Below are 16252 nucleotides of genomic sequence, written 5' to 3'. Positions count from 1 at the left end.
TGCTTTTTTTTTCAACTTAACTTTAGAAAATAAGCTTGGATAATGGTGAATTACACTTATTGTTTTTAGACCAAAATAAAAAAAATTACAATATCTAAAAAATAAAATAAAACTCAGGTAATAAATTACAGTAATTTACACCGGATGAATTTTCTACTTCGCTTAAACACGATGTTAAGTTGCCTAACGTGTTTCCAATTCGAATTTATTTTCGAAAACCTCTCAAGAACCTGCCAAAATAAATCATAACAAAAACATGCTTTCCCGCCGGATATTTTCTGGATTTTCCCGATTTTCCGGCAATGTCAGGAGATCCTGGTCAAGTGTGGCTGTCCCTGAACTGGTAAATTGCTATAATTACGGAGGTTTTTGAACAATATTGCTTAAAATCTTTTGTTTGCAGATTGACTCAATAACCAGAACGACTGATGGCGAGATTGATCCTGAGATTGTAGATGAGACAATCAAGCTCAATCCTCAACTTCTGAATTATGGTTTAGAATCGTGGCAGAGTGTCCTGACCACATTCAGATCGCAGGGCTTCCCTTCGTACATGCTAATGCCGTTGATTGTGAATCATCCAATGATTCTCCGGAAAAGTCCTGAACAGATCACCCAAGGCCTGAACAAATGGAATACGAGTCAGTTTGGGGAGAAAAATGTCATGAAACTGATAACAAAGTATCCTACACTCCTGGAGATTTCCAATGACGAGATGTACCTCTCCAATCGAATAGCCCATTTGCAGGAATACGCTGAGACGAGGAAAAACGTCTGGACGCTCTTCATGAACTGCCCCAATCTCATTTCTGACAAAACGCACGTAATTGATCCTAAGATAAAATACTTGAAGCAAAATATGGGAGTGAATCTGGCGGAAGTGCTCAAATCGGAAGTCTTCTCGAAGACTCTCCTGAAAATTCGATGTCGTCACACTTTCCTGGAACGTTTGGGCGTTTACAAGGCCAAGAGCTACAAGGAAGATCCCGGAGAAGTCAATAACAATCCCAAATTGCACCAAATAGTCGATACAAGTGACAAAACCTTTGCCACAAAAATCGCCTTTGCCACATTGGAGGAATACGAAGTCTTTGAGGAACTCTACTCCCGGGAACTCAATGACCAGGACGATGAGGAATCCGACACTGACGATGAGTAGTTGGTAGTAATTTTGTTGTAGTAAAATTTATAAAACAATCATGTATATTTTCTTCATAAGATTACACACTTATGCAATGTGTCTGGTTTTACAAGACAAATAATTAAATAATTATAATATTTAAAAAACAAAAAATAAAAGATAAAGCACAATTTGTTTCACTGAAATGCCCGAAATACCAACAAAATCCATCGTCCAGTAAGTCAATCTTTTCAGTCTTTTGGGTTGTTATGCCTCTAATAAAAATCTTTCTAATTTGTTTCCAATTGAACTCGAATTGAATAAACTTATTGGACGATCATTTTATTTTTAGTATTTATGTATTTCAAGCAATTAATCCTCATTAGGATTTTTTTTTACTAATACTTGGAATTGCATTATAAATACAATATTATTGGCATTACTTGACTTAAAAATAACTTCTTTTTTATGCAAATATATTTCACTAGAAAATTGCAAATAAATTTAGGCCACGCCCCTTTGGAATATATATTCCCGAATTTTAAAGGGATATTTCGAATTTGGAATTGCTGAATTAAGAATTACAGTGGGACCTCGATAGAGTCAATCTCCAATAGAGTCAATAGCTATTTTTTTACTCTAAGGACTCCGATAGAGTCAACTTTTCCATTATTATTGAACTACTAATATTATATGACTTTTTCGAAATTTAAATCAGTGTTTTGGTGTATCAATGTAACGTTTTTAACACAAGAAGAACAATATTATGATAAAATTCGTATATTAAGGTTATGTTAAGTCTAACCTTAAAAATCAAAGACACTCACCATTAACAATTGGCAAATCTTTAACCGTGAAACTTTGTCAATTAAGTTTTGACCAGTATTTGGTAATTACCAGGATTCTTGCCATTCTCCAATTTAGCAAAGAGATTGAAATATTTTTAGGTTAGAATTTTATATTTCTTGAAATTGAAAATATTCCTTGTATATCCCTTAATTATATTTCAAAATCATTCTCTGGCCAATTATTTTAGAGAAGTTTGGGAACACACAACTTAAGTTTGGGAAATTTCTAGAATTGTCTTTAATTTTTCCATTTTAGAGGTTATGTTCAACATAACCTCATATCCCCAAATAGCATTTCAACTACAGTAGACTCTCGCTCAATCGGCTTTTTTTCAATCGGGCGAAAAATTTTGTTGGCGATTTTCACGTTTAATTATGAAGCTAATTCGCTCAAATTCGCTGTAGTTCTTCCTATTTTATCGTGATTCTTTATAATTGAGCGCTTTTTGTGGAATTTACAAAGGCATTGACGCCTAAATCTATCAATAAACCGGATGAAATTTTTCCCCAAATGCCCAATTGAGAGAGAGTCTACTGTAAATACAGTAGCGTTCCTCAAATTTGATCAATATTTTCAAAAAAGTAACGGATCTGATGCGAAATGCACTTTCCATAAATTAAGAAAAACAAGAAAAATAACTTTAGAAAATATATCAATGTATTTTATAGTGAAATAAATAAAATTTGTTGTAAATGTTAATGTAATACGATAATTATGAAGAAACCCCAGAGAAAAATTATTGTTCTTCAGACTCCCACGCAAAACTTTTCTGCACTTAACCTCAAATTTTACATTTTGAATTCAACAGTCGTTCAAATTTGAGGAACTCTACTGTAATACATTTTGTTCCATTATTTTGTGTGACACAATATTTTTTTTGTAATATAGAGAAATTTTTGATTGGCAGTTTAAACAAATTCTAACCTCAAAAAAAAAAACACGAAAGATTCTGACTAATTAAAATGCTTCTGTATTTTCTTATTTAATTCTCTTGTTTAATCCTAATAAGACACCCAAATTTCCGTATTTTTCAGAAGATCACACCATAAATTTTCTTTTGCGATTTTTTCTTCAAAGGTTTGATCTTACTTAACCTCAAATATTAGAACAATTTTTTTTATTGAATAAAGAAATCGGTGAATTCTTCATAATTCATTTTTTTAGTCAGTTACAAAATTAAGGATATACAGTCTTTGCAGAGTAAATCAGTAAAAATATGCTGATTAGTTAGCAGTTTTCGGATAAAGTGATAACCAAATATATGGAAATTGCGCTGTTTCGCGGATGTGGTTTTAAGGTTAGCAAAATTCAACTGAATTGAATTCACTTAGCATTTGTGCTAGCTGAATAGTCTCTCAAATTCAAACGACGAATTCAAAATATCAAATGTGAGGTTATGTTAAAAACATCGTACTCTGTGGATTATTAAGAACTATATTTTTCTGCTACTTCCTGAATATTTGCACACTTTATAATCGAAAAAAAATGAAAAAATACCACACCACGAAATTTAGTGAGAAATTACGGGTAGTTGCATTAAAGTTACTATTCCATTTGACATAAAATTCTGTTATTTATTGAAAATACTGTTCGAATTTGGAAGATTGTAGAGTCCAAGAAAGAAAGCAAGAGAATTTCTATCTCTATGTGACTACTGGTGTTCCAATAATTGATTTTGTCTCTTATTTAGTATAATGAGAATATTTTGAAATTTGAGGTTAAGGCTGACCTAACCTCGAAATGAAATAATCTCTCTAATGGCATTTACACGCTAGAGAAATTTATGTGCATATTGAAGTAAATTCCCTACGCTTGTGTAGGAAAAACTATTCAATATGGACATAAATTTCTCTAGTGTGTAGACGCCGAAATTGCTTCGGTTCTTGTTACTTTTTGCCCCAAATCGTAATTTTTAATAAAAGGATTTCTGGAGAAAAGAATCTTTGTAAAATTCTAAAATACATAGCGGCTTCGTATTCAAAGAATCCAAGTCATTTAGGAAATAATCATCAGCGCATAAATTTTGAATAATAAGTAAGCAATAATTGATATATTCTTCAAGGAAAATGTTTTAAAAATAGGGCTAAAAATTTCAATATTTTTAATTTCTGAAATCCTTATTCGAATTCTAAAAAACTTACGACATTGAAGAAGGTCTATGGAGGCTATTCATATTTATACAATTTATACCCATTTATACAAGGTCAAGCCTTACTTAACCTAAATAAAATTCTACAAATGATTTGATACAGCCCAGAAAAAATAAATGGCTACTTATGTGATGTTTTCAAGGTTAGAATGCCATACTTTTAAAATTTAAAAAATCTTAAGGTCTTTTTTATTCAAAAAATTCTGTCACAATGAATTTATTTTGAATTTTTGAGGTTAAGTCATCAGTATAAAACATTTCTTATTTTACACAAGGTTAAGTCGTACTTAACCTAAAATTTTAGAAATGAGTTTATTTTCTAGAATTCCAGGTAATGTTATGTACGACCTAACCTCGAATGGAATGGTCGGGAATTTCAAAGATAAATTATCTTTCATAAATTCAAAATTTAAGATCTTTCATTTGAAAATTTGACATACATTCCAGAAAAATGGTTAGTTTATATTAAGTTTCCACAATTAGAATTTGATAGTTTTAATTAAAATTTAAAGATCATTAAGGTCTTTTTACCTATTCAAGAAATTCTACATCAAATTTATTGTTCATTTTTGAGGTTAGAAGCTCATCAACCTAAAATATTTTTAATTAACCCATTGACAAATCGAACAAATCTTTATCCTAAGAATTTTTTCAGTCAAGAGTAGCTGGAGGATTACATTAGGTCATTAGAATATTCCGACGCTAAATGTCAACAAAAGTTTTAGATAAGTATTTCTTTTGATTTTGAGGTTATTCTGAACATAACCTGAAATTTCAAACAAACCTCTTCGCTAAAGAGAAAGATGAAATCTACACATTGCAAAACATTGTGTTTTGCAGATTTTTTGACTTCTCATAATGTTCTTCTTAGTAAAAAAAAAATAATAATTTGGCAAATGTAAAATTTAAGTTGGTCAGAAACTAATTCGAAATGGTCAGTATTTATTTTTCTAAGTAAAAAATACATTTTGGCCAGTTAAAAATTAAAATATGTAATTATTTTTTAAATTTTCCTTTACCAATAATGTTTTACTCACTGAGGAAAAAAAAAGAGGGTGCGATTAACATTTTTTCCTCAGAAATTCAACACTTTTTAGATGTAAAAATATATCAACATTTTTTAATGTTAATTTTACACCTTTGTAAGGGTAAAATTAACATGAAAAAGGGTAACTTTAACCCCTAATACACCTAAAAAGGGTAATATTTACACCGATTTTGGATCAATTTCAGGAATGTTATTTTAACTTTTTCGGATTTCTCTCAGTGACATACGAATTTTCGTGTTAACTGACAATTTTTATTAAAATACTGACCAATCAGCTACAGCTCCAAAAAAAGTGTTAAAAACGGTTTTGCATAAGTACATAAACACAAAAAGTAGGTACTAATGAAATGTGGAAAAATGTTGATCGTCATTTTAACCTACAAATTGTTTCACAAATTGTTCATTATCTTCTGAATGAAAGGGGCGTGGCTATTTTCTCAGCATGGGCGGAGCTTGAAATCTTTCCTTAGTGAAAAATTATTAAATTTAAGAAAAAAAGTTACGGTTGAGTAAAGTAATGCTCAATTTAGAATTTTTGCTTAGCAAGACAAAAAAACCGTATTTTTACACCATTTTTTTTTTTAATTTAGCTATATCAATATTTTAGAATTAAATTTTTCTGAACACAAGTCATCATAAAATTATACTCTGAAAGAAAATCACTTTGTAAAATTGCATAGATTTTTCCAAATGCTCACAAAGTTTTACCATTAAATATTTAAAATATTTAATCTCTGGGCTTTTTTTAACACTTACTATTTAAGCAAAACGGATACATTTAAGATTGAATGTTTCCTGGCAAGTTAATGTGACTATTCTTTTTTCTGTAATTTAAAAAGTGTATTCTCTACTAAATTCTTTTAGTTTTTCACTTCACAGACTCTATTGATTAAAATTGCAAAGTTTGTTCAGGAAATCCGCGTGCAATTATTGAAAAAATTATAATTATCCTACCATTTTACCTGTGACCAAACTTACAAAATAGACCAGCTATTAATCCCTTTTCCTACCTAAATTGTTTTTCTTTTATCCTCATTATCTCTTTCTTTTATTGCATAGATAAATAAATTATTTCACATGTATATTGACTTACATTTATATCTTGTTTTTTTTATCATTTTCATTACATATAAAAGCTAAAAATGTTATATGTAGTATTAGATTAGGTTTTGGATTGGTTTTCTCCGAAAAATTGTGACGTCTTTTTTGTTGTTTATTTGCTAGGATAAATCTCTTTTGTTTTTTTTTCTTAATAATTATTAAATAAAATATGATAAAGTTAACGAAAAAAAGTCTAACATTTATTTTACTTTACTTCTCTTCTCTTTCTATCCCTGTGATATTCTACTGTAGTTTATTGAATAGTTTACATCCAGTGATTAATTGTATTCCTTCTTTTTTTCTTTCTTAAAAAATATCAATAATGGTATGTCACTTTGGAAGCTGAATTTATAGTAATTTGTGAACTTTAGGGATGATGGTAAAATCTGTCTTTTTAAATTTTGTTTATCAATTCGGACAACAGAGAAAATTCTTACACATTTCTTCTTTTCTATTTTTGTTAGTTAAATTAAAATAAAACATTAAAATAAACATCAATTGCCACCTTAGCACATGCGAGCTTCGCAAAACTTCCGCTAGCATCGCTGTATTCTCTCAATATCAAAAAGTATCTAATACTCTCAAAATTTTGAGGCTTTTAAGTCTGGTAATTCTTGAATTTGTGAATTGAATTGCGAGTAAAAACTTATTGGCTCCGTTCAGTAATAACCTTCCGAAGAGACAAAAAGCCTCTCCAAAGCCAAGCCAAACTCGAAAATCCACCGGAAGCCTAAAGTGCAAGTTCACGTACTCGCCGCTTTAGCGCTGATTGTTCTGCCATATTTTGATGCATATTGACGTGATTTACGTAAATATGTCTAAGTACCGTCGTTGCGGGTGACTTTGCACTCCGCTGTCTCTAAGACTTTCATAAATTCTAGCATTTATTGATGGTCTTCGCCGATCCGGTCTACCATGTCAAAGTATATAGGGATATGTTATGTACCAAGTAAGGTGCAATGATCTTTAAAAGGATTCTTGTAGTTTCCGTAATAGTCAATGAAATGCTAATATAGGTATTTTGTAATAAAAAAAACTCTGTGAAAAAGTTATCTGAAGGTCTAATGCCAAAAGCGGTTTCAGAGTAGTAAATTGCCCTAATCCAATCTAAATATTATCTGGCTAGAATAATCCACTTCGATTTTGTTCATTATTTTAATTAAATTTTTTTTCACTATTATCTTCTTAAGAACGCACGATTTATTTTATGTTATAAAATTGCATATAATAGTCTTTCTAAAGCTTTATTATAGAAGTATTTGGCTAAAAATTATCCAATTTTGTGGGAATTTAGGATAAAATGACCGAGATCTACAAGATGGTATGGTCGCCATTTTGATTTGACGTTTCTGTCAAAACAAAAATCTCAGCCGATTGAGTTGAAATTTTAGTATATTATAGCTAATGTCAAGGCCTTTTCAGAACATATATAAAATCCGACCTAGGTCAAGCAATTGTCTAGATACAAGGGCTCCAAGTTCAAAATTTTGACATTTTCATGAATACAGAGCAACCGGGAGCTTCTTTTATCTAAACCATCACAAAAAAACAGCGCTATTGTCAGGCGATGAGATCTGACAAACAAACAAAAAGAAAAGTAATGTTTTTGTTTATATCAGTATATTATTTAAGAATTTGAAAAACTGTGTCTGCAAAGATGGAAAAATAAAAAAATAAATTAATTCACTTTTCGTTATTTTTTTTTTAAATTATGTAAGAGTAAATTAATATATAAAATAAAAGCCTCAACCATTTTTAATGGTTACTGAGGCATTTCGTTCAGGTTTAAAATATTGAAAATTAAAAAATAAAGACCGCCAAAATATGAGTGTTACAAAATTTTAAACTTTGAGCCTCTGTATCTAGGTAGAGGCTTGATGTAAACTAGAACATAGATACATTCTGAAAAGGTCTTGACATCAGCTACAACATACTAAAATTTCAGCCCAGTAGGACAAGTTTTAAGTTTTGACAGTTATTCAAAATGGCAGACAGAAACGTCAAATCAATATAACGATCACGTCATCTTGGAGATCTCATGCATCTTACCCTTAAATCTGAAGATCTTCATTGCTGTTTACTATCAGAAATTGTTGTTTTTTTTAGTATTTATTAAAAAGTGCAAAATCATCCGCACCTTATCAAAAGTGCAAGCATTTTTTTCTTGATTTTTTTTAACATAGTAAAATTTTATTAAATTAATGCTAGTGGCACAAAATTCATTCATTAGCAACTGAATACAAATAATTTTATCAATTCACCTCCTTTCTTCACTTTAACTATCCACTTTTAGAGAGTAAAGTTGAAAAACAGCGAAAAAAAAGTGCAGTTACCCGCAACGACGGTATATCCCATATTGGCCTCTACATTATTAGCAGCGTTTTGGTCAAAAAAATTTTATTGTTTTTTGATAAAATTGCCTGCAGTGCTATAGCCTCCAAACATTCGGAGCTATTTTCGTAAAATCTCGTTTTTGTTAAGGAAATTGTCTGCACTGATGTTGCTACAGATAAAATCCTCAAAATTCTGTCAAAAACACAGTTTTTGACGAAGGTTGCCTCTAAAGGTGTCTACACATTGGGAGTAATTTTCATCAAAAATCGCATTTTTGACAGAATTTTGACGTTTTCACCTATAGCAGTGCAGGCAATTTCCCTCAAAAGTGCAATTTTCGAAGAAAATTGCTCCCAATATGATGTAGAGACCTTAATATGTATACAGGCTTGGGAAAACGTCAAGATTCTGTCAAAAATGTAATTTTTGACGTAAATTGCTCCCAATGTGTAGACGCATTTACACATGGTAAAATATTTTTTGTCAAAATGCAGCATTTTGACATAAATTTATCACAATGCGCAGAGACCTTTATAACAATTTCAAAAACATGATTACAAAACAAAAGTTATTGTGCGTGCTCTATTACTTTATGATACCTTTGTATTTAATGACAGAATAGAGGTCACAATTTGTAATTCAAAAATTTTTAGGGCAATTGAGAATTAATGTTCCGTGGAATTACTAAAATTTTCATTATAAGTACTACTTCTTTCTCACAAATTCAGAGTTAAGATTTTAATTTCTCTGCCGTCCGAATGTCAGAATAAAAAATGCAAAGCAATGATATTTATTTGATTTTTACAATACACGTGATTTAATCAAAATTTATGATGCATTACATTCTCTAACTTTAGTTTTTTTACTTTGATTCTTCCTCATAATTGCATTTTTTATGAAATATATATATTTTTTTGTAATCTCAAAAAGACTTTGGTGCAAAACCAAATTAAAAAATAAATTGAACTGATTTTTCAAATCTCAAAGCATCATAACAAAAACATTTTCCCGTCCTAAATAATGAGGTAAATTGAAAAGAATTAATATTTTTTAGAATATTCCATCCCTAAACTTTTGACTAACAGTTGAATTGGAACTTATATCTCGGGGAGGGGGCTTTAAACTTTAATAATGTATGGGACATAAATCACTTTTTAAGGTAAACCTAAAATTAAAGCTGCGAAAAGGAAATGTTTCTTAATAGCAAACAAAAATAAAACTTCCACGATGCTTGCAACAAAATCTAAAAGTGTCCTTACCTTAGATGTCCTGACTGAGAAGGGGCGTGTCATATTTGCGATTGAGACTGGCACAGGGAATCATCCAGAGCAGAGGATGCTCTTGACCAAAGACATCAGCCAGAAGGGCAAGTTTTGGTCTGTAGGGTCGGTAGGAGCCCTTCTGCTGAAGTGCCTCAACGGCCGTCTCATCGTACAGAATCGCATGCATCTGATCCACCATGATTGCAATCACGAACAACCCAAAGAGAGTCGATTCCAGGAAGAGCAGAACGCTGTGCAGAAGCCGCGATTGGGAATCTGCAGTGTCAGTGGAGCACATTTCACACGGTGTCACCCACGATATTACAATGAGAACGATTGAATAGAGCGCCAGGACAATGACATAGACTAGAAATTGCAGGAAGTATTTTTGATTGTTTTCGCCCTGGAAAGAAATTGAAGGAATATTTGAGGAAAGAGAATTAAGCCACCACTATAAAGCCTCTAAGAATGAAGAGCAATCTAAAAAAGCCTAAACCTTTCAAAGTTGCATTTGAAAGGTTTAACTTTGAGAAATTGAAAGGTTTTGTATAGGGGAGAATGAGGTATTTCAGGTAGCTTTTTTTCATAGATTCTTTCTCCGAATTTTTATGAAATATATTCACCTTAAATTATGTGCCTGAAACTTAGGTCCTCTACACATTGGAAACAATTTTCGTCAAAAATTGCACTTTTGACATAATTTTGGCGTTTCCAGTTACAGCACTGCAATCGCAAAACGTAAATTTTGCCGAAAATTGCTCTCAATGTGTAGAAGCCTTAACCTATCACGCTGTATTTATTTTAAAAAATACAGTGCCCGCTTTGTAATCCGGATGATTGGGAGACAATGAGGCTATTTACACCGCTGCATTAGATTGGAACTGAACTGTTCCAAAATCGGATTTCGGATCATTAAGTTTTAATCTATGGCCACAATCTAAACTGTGTTATTGAGGTCATTTAAAGTATCGCATTAGATTCAGACTGACTTGTCCCAAAATCCGGTTTTGGGACAATTCAATCTCAATCCAATGCGGCGGTATAAATGGCCTCAATATGACAGATGTCCACCTCGTAATCCGGATAGATTTTTTGAATTTGTTCAACGTCTCGAAAATATAATACAAGATTTTGTTGGTAGAATTAGTATAAAAGTTTTAAAGAAGATTAAAATAACATAATTAGAGAATTCTATTCTATTACACTTCATTAATTAAACAAAAACATCACAAGATAATTCATTTTGAATTATGAACAGACATGCATACATAACCTCGAAATGATTTTAAATGTAACCGTCGATAACTCGTTCGGATTGCGCCGATCCGGATTAGAGAGCGGGCACTGTATATAAATCTTTTATTTTTTTAATAAATTGTTTATCATTAATTTTTTCGAAATTATTTTGAGTGCAAAAATTAACTTTATGATTCTTTGTCCATCGAAATTTTTCAAATTTGTAAATTATGTTAAAATGAACTAAAAAAAACTTTTTTTTGAAATATATATAAAATCTTTAGAACCTCCACTGATTAATAGAAGTTTCTTATTAATAAGTTTAATTTGGAAAACTTAAATCCTAATTACTTTAATTTAGATAAAACTTTTCGGACAACACTTCCGAATAAGCTAATTTATAGTCAGAACAACTTTCTTGATACTCGATAAAAAAATCAATTAAAACTTCAAAGTCTCGTTCAAACATCCAAATTGATTTGTACGGAATTCAAAATTTTACCCTATGGACGAAATGTTTTCAATATAAAATACACTACAATTCAATAATGCGCATTTACGTGAGATGACGAGGGTTACTGAAAACCAGGGGGTGATATCTCAAGCCGTTTGATCCTAAGGTTGGAAAAATTCATAAATAACACAAATTATTATAAAAATATATTATTTAGATTTAGGAGAAACTGGGGTACCACCACTTTTGAAAGATGCGCTTTTGACTAAATTTCCCAAGAAAACTGTGAATTTTAGAAAAATATTGTTTACCCCATGTTATAGCCTTGGGCATTGGCTACATATTAATGCATATAAGGATGATGTAAAACAATGCAATTTTCAAGAACAAGGAAAATTGTTTCAGAAATTCATCGCTTCTATGGAAAAGATTATGTGGAAAAGGCATTGGAAGAGTTCAGAAAGGGCAATATGAGAAACACATGAAAAATATAGTCATTACGAAGCTTCCAATGGTATTAAGCATGGGCAGTTTCCCCTATACGAAAATACTGTTGAATCATTCCTAATAACAGTTTTTTTCAAGGTCAAAGGTTAAAAATGTCCTAGACCCTAGAGAGCTCATTTATCAATCGAATGGGGTCATGTTTGGGCTCATTAGAAAGGTCTTGGAATTTCTGAGTTTCAATCTGAGTAAATGCTTTTTTGTTTTTTTCGAAAACGGCTCCTACGATTTCTTTCATTTTTGGATAAGGCTTAGAGGTAGACAAGGCGAATATTTTGCCCTTGTTCGAAAAGCATTTCAATATGAAATTTTCGAAGATCACAGGTTAACCACTTTGGAGGGCTTATTTTTCAACCGATTTGGTTGAATTTGGATTTTTTTGAAAGATCCTAAAATTTCCAACCCAACTGCGTCGGACTCAATCGGTCATGAGTCGGTATAGTACACGTAATTGACGTATCTTTCTGAAATTTTTTTCCAGAAATATATTTTATTTGTTCGAACTTTTGTGACACGACTAGAGACCAAACGGTAAGAGATATCGACTTCGAAAACGACTCCTATGATTTCTTTCATTTTCCAATATGTTTTAGAGGTAATCAAGGCGGATATTTCGTCTTTGGACACTTATGTTAGAAAACAATATTTTCGAACATTAAAGTTTAACGACTTTGGAAGGACTACTTTTTCAACCGATTTGCTTAAATTTAGATTTTTTGAAAGGTCTTGAAATTTCCAACCAGACTGCATCGGACTTAATCTGTAATGAATTGATTATAATATCTGTTAATTGGTACCTTTCTCGGATTTTTTATTTTTTCTTTTGTTCTAGAACCTACTTTTCTTAAGGAATTTCTTATTTTGGAATGCTTTTATTAGTTCATCAATCACTGTAACTCGGTACACTGTCTACGAATAGTTCTTCCTCGTGGAGTTTGAGCATTCTGCAAAGCCGGGACGGCTTTGCCATCTCTTTGTCCAAAAATCTTTTTTTCAGCTATTTTTGGAGTATCTTTTAAACTTAAAGGATTGATATATAGGCTCCCATCGTTTGAGAACCGGTAAACTGTAAATAACAATTATTATTTATCGAGTCGAAAGCCTCGTGGTGAAAGAATTAGTCAGTTCCCGGAGACTGTCCGGGTGCACGGATTTAGTTCTGAAAAGAGTCCTAAATACACTTGGAGATTTCTTTCTTGCTCTCACTACACTACAGTAGACTCTCTGTCAAATGGGCATTTGGGGCAAAATATCATCCGGTTTATCGATAGATTTGGGCGTCAAAGCCTTTGTAAATTCCACAAAAAGCGTTCAATTATACAGGATCACGATAAAATAGGGAGAACTATAGCGAATTTGAGCAAATTAGCTTCGAAAATTGTCTACAAAATTTTTCGCCCGATTGAAAAAGAGCCGATTGAGCGAAAGTCTACAGTAGACTCTTCGATATCCGGTACTTCGTTATCCGGGTGACAGCTGCCAAACACTGGCGGTTGATATATTCAAAATTATTTTCACTAAACATGAAGTTTGTCCAGAGTGAATTAAAGTATTTATTATCATTGTATCGAAGTTTTTAATACATAATTGTGATAAAAAATGAAACATAAGCACACCATGAAGAAAACTCTTGTTCTTTGTCAGACAGAAAATAAATTCACACTGCACAAAATAGAAAAACCGTTGACCAGATTCAAAAAACCTAAATGTCATTTTGTCCCCCAGTCAGCCGGATATCGAAGAGTCTACTGTACTGTAAATGATGCGAAATTCCTTTTGAGTTATGGAATCAAAGTCACTAGTCGAGCACTTCGCAAAGACAGGGACGCTTTGCCACTCCTTTTTTAGAGTATTTAATATCGATAAAAAACCACTTACAATCCGGAAAGGATTAAGTCAGCCAAGAAACTTCTTTCCGAGAAAAGATTTTGGAAAATTACTTGAAGAGATCATTTTTCACAAAATAACAATAATTTGCGAAGAGACATTTTTTGTCTTCCAAAATTTACCCCAGTATTTTTGAAAATGTTCTAAGATTAGAATACTCTCAAGTGGTCTCTAAACAAAAATATCTTATGCCACATTTTGCCCCGGGTTTCCCTATAATCAAAGATCTTTGATAGAAGAATTCATACCTTTATTTTGGCTGCATTCGATTTCTATTTTATTAAAAATTTAAAATGCCCCCTCTTGATTTTCCTAACAATCTTTTTAAATTGCTTTGTTTTTCATTTACAGTTTACTAAGTTTGAATGCCCTGAATGCCAACTTGTTTGCTGTTACACTTTCCCTTCCATTTAACAATGATAGTGCCCAGAGATAAGTCAAAAATTTGAGATAGTTTTTGATTGTGGAACAACTTGGACATTGCGTACTCACCACACATGAATTGATCCACGGACAATGATGATCGTAGCGCTTGATACATCGCTGTGGAGAGAGATAAGATAGGGAATGGTTAGTGAAGGTTCCCGGGCGCGTTTTGGAAGGACAAAAATTGTTCTTACTTTGCAGATGCGACAATGATGAGCCCGTGGTGGTCGGAAAGTCTCACATCGCGTGCAGACTGTCCATTCTTCCTTCTCCATCTCACCCTTCTCCGTGGTGTGGATGTCCGAGAAGTCCAATCGACTCTGGGGCAGAGGCACTGTGCCCGGATCAGAGAACACAGCTCTCAGGTGGGACATGGCGAGAAGAAAGACAATTGTATTGAACAGAATCACATGAATAGGTGCCCAAAAGCTGGAAGGAAAGAGGCAAAGGCAGCATGATTAGTAGGAGATCTATGCAGAAATGCCAAGGAGGATTTTCCTTACCTATTTTGCAGACTTTGAAGAATGATCCATTTTATCACAACATAGTCCGCATAGATAATTGCCATATAAGTCACAATTAGACAGGCAATTCCACACGGATCCTTCACGAAGGGCATCTTAGCAATCCTGCACACTACTCTGCAGATCAATTAAGCTACACATTAAAGTTTAAACACCTCTATTTTGTAAATAAATATGATTGCCATTTTTTCTTGTCTGCGAAATTGCTTTGAAATATCGAAAACCCAGCTGCCACCTAAATTGCTCGAATTTCACCAAATTATGCTAAATATCGAAACAAATTCGAAAAGTAACGCCTCTGAAAACATGGCAACCTCAGCCAACAAAAAATAAAATAAAATTAGTTTTTAGTGATATTAACACTTTATTTTTCAATAACATTAAATTAAACCATACACTCGTAGTAAAATTTTGACCAATATCTTGAAAAACAGAAAATCTCTGAACACCCGTCATGACTCGATGAATTCTTTTCGGAGAAAAGGATCAATTGAAGGATTTTTTTTCCAATTGCAATATATTTTTTTTTGTTTAAATGAAGCTTCCTCGGAAGCTTCTCCTGCCTCAGTAAGTCTGAAGCTTCTGGACATCATCACATGAAGGAGTTTGTGTATTCTGGGCTTTCCTAAATAGATTTGCATCACCAAAATTTTTTGCTTTCATCAACATTGATTCTCTGTACTGTCGCTCCCTGAAACACTTGTGTTTCAGATTCTGATAATATTCCTCCTCCACAGCTGTCTCCAGTCGACTAACAGATCCTTGATATTCTGAGTGAAAATTATCCTTGACGTAGTAAGAGACCTTCCAATTGGCTGTTTTTCGCATCACTGAATATTTTCTGCAAGAAAAAAAAGAATTAAGAAGAACCGGTAAGCAAAAATTCCCAACAAAAAATATACTGCAGATCGTCGGTTGAATAAGAAATTGTCGTAATTTACTCGTCATTTAAATCAGGAATTCTACGAGCAAGTTACGACAATTATGGTTACTGTCTATTTAATTTGTTGATTACCCGGCTAATCGAAAATTTAGCCATATAGGCTAAACGAATTATCTCGTACAGCACTTAATTTCGTATTAATCCGAGACACTTTCCCTTTTTTAGCAGAGATTCTTTACAATCTCAGCTTTTGTGGTCACAGGTGAAATCCGTGAGATCCGACTTCGTCAGATCGGGCCCAAATTTTGGATTTACAGGATTTACACGTTTTGACACTCATAAGCACACAGAAAAAAATATTTTGTAAAAATGTTCGTAAATGTTTGTGAAATCCTATGGCAGACTTACGAAATGCTCGTGAATCGTATAACCTACAAACAAGTTCGTAAAAGTTTGTACTTTTTTCACAAACATT

General features: G+C 32.4%; 3 protein-coding genes across 3 annotated transcripts in view; 1 reads left to right on the top strand and 2 right to left on the bottom strand.

Moving 5' to 3' along the window:
• The first annotated feature begins 215 nt into the window (after positions 1-215).
• On the top strand, positions 216-1311 carry LOC129806556 (transcription termination factor 4, mitochondrial). Its single transcript, XM_055855233.1, has 2 exons — positions 216-343; positions 404-1311. The coding sequence occupies exons 1-2, from the start codon at positions 257-259 to the stop codon at positions 1157-1159; spliced, it is 843 nt and encodes a 280-aa protein (XP_055711208.1). The 5' UTR covers positions 216-256; the 3' UTR covers positions 1160-1311.
• On the bottom strand, positions 1186-15131 carry LOC129806557 (palmitoyltransferase ZDHHC3). Its single transcript, XM_055855234.1, has 5 exons — positions 14874-15131; positions 14565-14799; positions 14437-14487; positions 9861-10266; positions 1186-9778 (listed from the first exon to the last, which is right to left on the bottom strand). The coding sequence occupies exons 1-4, from the start codon at positions 14987-14989 to the stop codon at positions 9862-9864; spliced, it is 807 nt and encodes a 268-aa protein (XP_055711209.1). The 5' UTR covers positions 14990-15131; the 3' UTR covers positions 1186-9778; position 9861.
• A 107-nt stretch (positions 15132-15238) lies between these two features.
• The window catches only part of LOC129806548 (dnaJ homolog subfamily B member 14-like), an 8776-nt gene continuing 7762 nt past the window's right edge, over positions 15239-16252 (bottom strand). The window contains 1 exon segment of the mRNA XM_055855218.1: positions 15239-15735. Within this exon segment, the coding sequence (XP_055711193.1) occupies positions 15459-15735 (277 nt within the window). The 3' untranslated portion in view covers positions 15239-15458.

The sequence above is a fragment of the Phlebotomus papatasi genome, chromosome 3, assembly GCF_024763615.1.
Source record: "Phlebotomus papatasi isolate M1 chromosome 3, Ppap_2.1, whole genome shotgun sequence".
Taxonomy (NCBI): Eukaryota; Metazoa; Arthropoda; class Insecta; order Diptera; family Psychodidae; genus Phlebotomus; species Phlebotomus papatasi.
The sequence above is the reverse complement of the archived record's forward strand: the minus strand, read 5'-3'. Positions and strand labels throughout refer to the sequence as shown.